The 6,582-nt window shown below is 37.7% G+C and overlaps 1 protein-coding gene across 1 annotated transcript; it reads right to left on the bottom strand.

Annotated features, from left to right (window-relative positions):
- Positions 1-4,760: 4,760 nt before the first annotated feature.
- LOC126080452 (olfactory receptor 5T2-like) lies at positions 4,761-5,750 on the bottom strand. The gene has a single exon (XM_049891669.1). It carries the CDS (start codon positions 5,742-5,744, stop codon positions 4,761-4,763), a length of 984 nt encoding a protein of 327 aa, XP_049747626.1. The 5' UTR covers positions 5,745-5,750.
- Between the last annotated feature and the right edge of the window lie 832 nt (positions 5,751-6,582).

The raw sequence follows: 6,582 nt of genomic DNA on the forward strand, positions 1-6,582 counted from the left end.
AAACATGAAGATGTAATCGGATGCACTCTGTTTCACAGAATATCACCAGTTACCAGTTGCCATCTAGCTGTCTAGTAGATTCCAACTCAAGGCTATCCCAAGTGTGTCAGAGTAGAGCTGTGCTCCCTGAGGCTTTCAAAGGCCAATTTCTTTATAGTAGATTGTCAGTTCTCTCTTCTGAGTTGCCTCTGGGTAGAATTGAACCACCGGACTTTCAGTTAGCAGCAAATATGTTAATTCTTTGCACCAACAAGCGAATTCAATTGCATTTAAAATGCAAAAAAAAAAAAAACAAAACAAAAAAAACCCAGTGCTGTCTTCATAGCGGCCCTATACGACAGAGTATTTAGAACCTATAAATATCTGCTAAAATGACAGTGCCGTCATCATGACAGGATTCATACAAGATTCATTTGGAGAACATCACTAAAATTCACTGTGTTTACATTGCTGGTCTTCACAGATAATTTTGAGGTACAAGTTTATCTCTTTTTACTATTTCTTGCAATCTATATTTTTATTCTGGTGGGAAATATGGGATGGAATTCATTACTCATGATGGGTTCTCAACTCCACAATCCCATGCACTATGTCTCAGTGAGATATCATTCTGGGATGCCTGTTATTTTTCAGTTTTTACCCCAAAAATGTTGGTTAATTTTCTGTCAGAAGATAAAGCCATTTCATTCCTTGGATGTGCAACAAAGCTACTGCTGGTTGTCACTTTTGGAACCACAAAAATGCTTGTCTTGGTGACATTGGCATATGACCAATATGTAGGAATCTCCAACATACTTCTGTACTCAGTTAATATGTCACCCACAGACTGTGTCACTCATGACTGCTTCATATGTTGGTGGTATTTTCCATGCTACTTTACACATAGTAGTGACTTGTAGCCTGTCTTTCTGTGCATCCAATGAAATCGGACATATCTTTTGTGATATCCCTCAATCCTTGCTATCTCCTGTTCTGACACTCACATCAACCAACTTCTACTCTTCTACTCCATGGGTTCTATTGAGATATTCCCCCACATGTAAGTCACTTTGAAGAATTGTGGGGGCTTGTGTGTTTCTGTGATGATGGAAGCTATGCCCCCAGTACTCAAATACCAACAGGGTCACTCATGGTGGATGTGTTTCAGCTGAGCTTCCAGGCTAAGACAGACTAAGAAAAAGGACCCAGGCAACTACTGAAAATAATTAGAGGATGAAAACCTTCTGAATATCAGCGGAACATTGTCTGGTATAGTGCCAGAAGATGAGCCCCTCAGGATGGAAGACACTCAGAATACGACTGGAGAAGAGTTGCCCCCTCAAAGTAGAGTCAACCTTAATGACATGGTTGGAGTCAAGCTTTTGGAACCTTCATTTGCTGATGCAGCAAGACTCAAAAGGAGAAGAAAAACTGCAAACATCCATTAATAATCAGAACCTAGAATGTAGGAAGTGTGAAACTAGAAAAATTGGAAACCATCAAAAATGAAATGGAACCCATAAAGATCAAAATCCTAGGCATTAGTGAGCTGAATGGTACTGGTGTTTGTCATTTTGAACCAGACAATCATATTGTCTACCATGCCCAGAATGACAACATGAAGAGGAATGGTGTTGCGTTCATCGTCAAAAAGAATATTTCAAGATCTAGCCTGAAGTACAACACTGTCAGTGATAGGATAATATCCGTATGGCTACAAGGAAAAAAACAAGGAAGACAAGTTAATATGTCTATTATTCAAATTTACACACCAACCACTAAGGCCAAAGATGAAGAAGTTAAACGTTTTAACCAACTTCTGTACTCTGAAATTGATGGAACATACAACCAGGATGCAATGGAAATTATTGGTGATTGGAATTCTAATGTTGGAAACAAAGAAGAAAGATTGGTAGTTGGCAAATATGACCTTGGGGATAAAAAGGATGCCGGAGATCACATGATAGAATTATGCAAGACCAGCGACCTCTTCAAGGAACAACAAAAACAATGACTGTGCACAGGGACCTCCCAAGAAGAAATACACAGGAATCAAATCAACTACATCTTTGGAAAATGACGATGGGGAAGCTCAATATCATCAGTCAGAACAAGGCCAGGGACAGACTTCAGAACAGACCATCAATTGTTCACATGCAAGTTCAAGTTAAAGCTGAAGAAAATTGAAAGTCCATGAAAGCCGAAGCAGAATGTTGAGTATATCGCATCAGAGTTTAGAGACCATCCTAAGATTAGATTTGACGCATTGAACACTAATGACCTAAGATTTATGGAATGATGTCAGGGACATCATACATGAAGAAAGCAACAGTTCATTAAAAAGACAAGAGAGAGAGGAAGGACCTAAATGGATGTCAGAAGAGACTCTGAAACTTGCTCTTGAACTTCTAGCAGCTAAAGCAAATGCTTCCAAAAGATTTGAACAAAAGATTTCAAAGGGTGTCTCCAGAAGAGTAAGTATTTTTATGACATGTCCAAAGATCTGGTGTTAGAAAACCAAAAAAGAAGAATATGCTTGGCATTTATCAAGTTAAAATAACTGAAAAAAAAATCAATCTTCCAGTTGCAATATTGAAGGATTCTATGGAGAAAATATTAAACGACATAGTAAGTATCAAAAGAAGGTGGAAGGAATATGCAGAGTCACTATACCAAATACAATTGGTCAATGTCCAACCATTTCAGGAGGTAGCATACGATCAAGAACCGATGGTATTGAAGGAAGAGGTCCAAGCTGCACTGAAGTCATTGGCAAAAAACAAGTCATCAGGAAACGATGGAATACCAATTGAGATGTCACACTTCTCCGACAAGAAATTTAGAAGACAGCTACCTGGCCAACTGACTGGAAGAGATCCATTGTTATGCCTATTCCAAAGAAAGGTGATAACAACAAATGTGGAAATTATCAAACATTATCATTAATATAAAACTCAAGTAAAACCTTGCAGAATATCATTCAAAAGCAGCTGCAGTAATACATTGAAACAGAACTGCCAGAAATTCAAGTCGTATTCAGAAATGGACATGGAACCAGGGATATCATTGCTGATGTCAGACGGACCCTGACTGAAAGCAGAGAATACCCGAAAGATGTTTACCTGTGCTTTATTGAGTATGCAAAGGCCTTCTACTGAGTGGACCATAACAAATTATGGATAACTTTAGGAAGAATTGGAATTCCAGAGCCTTTATTGTGCTCGTGAGGAATCTGTGCACAGAACAAGAGGCAATTGTTTGGACAGAATAAGGGGCATGGTTTCAAGTCAGGAAAGGTATGCTTCAGGGTTGTATCCTTTCACCATACTTATTCAGTCTGTATGCTGAACAAATAATCTGAGAACCTGGATTATAAGAAAAAAAAAACACAGCATCAGGATAGGAGGAAGATTCATTAACAACCTACATTATGCAGATGACACAGCCTTTTGCTGAAATTGAAGAGAAACTTAAGCACTTACTGATGAAAATGAAAGACCACAGCCTTTAGTATGAATTGCGCTTCAACATAAAGAAGACAAAAATTTTTATATCTGGACCAATAAGCAATATCATGATAAAGGGAGAAAAGAATAAAGTTGTCAAAAATTTCATTTTGCTTGGATTCACTATCAACGCTTATGAAGAAATCAAAAGACCCATTGCATTGAGCAAATCTGCTGGGAAAGACCTCTTTGAAGTGTTAAAAAGCAAAGATGTCGCCTCGAAGACCAAGGTGCACCTGATGAAAGCCATCGCGTTTTCAATAGCCTCTTATGCAAGCAAAAGATGCACGACGAATTAGGTAGATAAAAGAATTGAAGTCTTTGAATTTTGCTGTTGCCAAAAGAATGAGCAAATCTGTCTTGGAAAAGTACAACCAGAATGCTCCTTAGAAGCAAGAATGCTGAGGCTAATTTGGACATATTATCAGGAGGGATTGTTCCCTGGAGAAGACACCATGCTTGGTAAAGTAGAAGGTTAGTGCTTCTTGCACACAGGGTTGCTGTAAGTCTTGATGGCATCTAACAACAACACCAACAAGCAGAAGACAGATCTGTGGAGACACCACCACCAAGCAAAGCAGGACGTTGCAAATATCCTCACTATCCTAGGCCATTATGACCAGCATGAACAGTCTTCAAATAACATGAGTAGTACATGCTATCAAGAGGGATCAGTCCCTGAGAAGGGCATCATGCTTAGCAGAGGGTCAGTGAAAAAGAGAAAGACTGTCAACGAGATGGATTGCCACAGCACTGCAACAACGGGTTCAAGCATAACATCGATTGTGGGAATGGTGCACCATCAGGCAGTGTTTCATTCCGTTGTACATATGGTCACTATGAGTGGGATCTGACTCGATGGCACCTAATGACAGTGACAACATACTAAATAAGTATGTTTTATTTTTTCCATATCCCAATAGATATTTATAAGCAAGAGAACAAAATATACATTAAAAAAAAAGATTTTATACACATATTTGTGTGTGTGTGTGTGCATATATATATCAGAAGCATTAGTCGTATGTGTATATATATGTATATATGCCCACGAGCACCTGCACATATGCACGTGTATCAGCACAAACACGTCAGAAGCAAATTGATGGCACGGTTTCTCTGTATGTTTTAAAATAGGTTGAGGGTTGACTATGACATTTATTTCAAAATTTTGAAGAATAGAAAGACACTAATGACCTGAAACAAAAAATTTCATTCTTTTTCACATCATCCTCCTATGAAGGCATAGGCCATGACTCCTAATTTATTTCATTTTTAGTGATAAAAATATACTGTACAGATAAACTGATTTCTTCCAAACACTTTTTTCATTGCTTCTTTTACATCTTTGTTCCTCAAACTGTAGTTAATGGGATTCAGCATGGGAATCACAACGGTGTAGAATATAGACGGTATCATGTTATGATCAAAAGCATAGCCAAAACTTGGTCTGACATACGTGCAGAGGATTGTTCCATGGTAAATTGACACTCCAGTTAGGGGAGAGCCACAAGTGGAAAATACTTTTCTTCTCCCTTCAGCAGAATGCATTCTCAGAATGGCCAAGAAAATGAAACCATAGGAGATCAGGACAATCAGGATGGTGAATATCTCAACAGAACCCACAACGTAGATGAGTAGAAGCTGGTTGAAGTGAGTGTCAGAACAGGAGATAGCAAGGAGTGGAGGGATATCACAAAAGACATGTCTGATTTCATTGGATGCACAGAAGGAGAGGCTAAAAGTTGCTACCGTGTGTAAAGTAGCATGTGAAATACCACCAACATATGAAGCAGTGATGAGTGGCACATAGACTCTGGGTGACATGTTAACTGAATAGAGAAGTGGGTTGTAGATTGCTACATAGCGGTCATAAGCCATGGCCGCCAAGAGAAAGCATTCTGCAGTCCCAAAAGTAACGGAGAGAAACATTTGTGTCGCACATCCAAGGAATGAAATGGCTTTATTCTTTGACATAAAATCTATTAACATATTTGGGGTAATCACTGAGGAATAGCAAGCATCCAAGAATGATAACACACTCAGAAAATAGTACATGGGGTTGTGGAGCCGGGAATCCCCAATGACCAATATAACCAGTCCTAAATTTCCTGTCACAGTAAAGAGGTAGATTGCTAGAAATAGAAAAAAGATGACCTGCAGCTCAAGAATGTCTGTGAAGCCCTTCAATACAAATGTGGTGACTTCTGTGTCATTTTTCATGTTAACACTTCGTGGAATAAACTTGAAAATATTCATGAAATCACAATTTGTTTTTCTAAGACAGGGACGCACAATATTGTGACTCGAAGGAATGTTAAGTCCATGTTTATACTGATTTTTCAGAAATGCACGATTTCTCAGCAGTGACGCCTAAGACAATGACAAGACAATGAATAAAGAGTCAGTAGCACTCTCTGCAGAATCAAATGGAAGATAAAGACTTTTAGTTATTGGTTAAAATCATGTCATTCCCAAATTAATTGGGCTATTTTATTTATTAAATCTGTTATTTATTAAAAGACTTTTTTAAAATCATGTCATTTCCTAAACAAGTGGGTAAACTAGGTTATTTATTAAAGACAGTTATTTTACAAAGAAATTTCCTTCTCACATCAGACACTTGAGATAGTGTATCAATGCACAGAGCATTAGAGTAGAACGTTCTAGCTTTCGGTAATTGTGGAAAATTATTTGCTAAGATTTTCTCACCTGTAAAATAAGGAAATTAATGTTTATCTCCCAAGATTGGGATAAACATTGAAAGAGAAAAATAATGAAATTTAATCTTTTAAATAATTTAAAACAAAAAATGTTTGAATCGAGTTGGTACTATAGAGTAGCACTAACTGGTATTGAAATATTTAGTGAGCTACTCTCTGAATATTCTCCAGTTCCATTAGTCGTTCTTGGGTTTTGCAAAACAGGCTTTGTCAAGATGCTTTTTAGGGAAAGATTCACTATGACTGAATTAAAAAAGTGTATGACAGCTTATGTTTCATTGAAACATCTTTCTTAAATTCAATATATTGTGTTGTCCCATTTTGGCTACACCATCTATATGTTTTTCTACTCCCTCAAGAATTTCTGGTGAAAA

The sequence above is a fragment of the Elephas maximus genome, chromosome 7 (assembly GCF_024166365.1).
Source record: "Elephas maximus indicus isolate mEleMax1 chromosome 7, mEleMax1 primary haplotype, whole genome shotgun sequence".
Lineage (NCBI taxonomy): Eukaryota > Metazoa > Chordata > Mammalia > Proboscidea > Elephantidae > Elephas > Elephas maximus.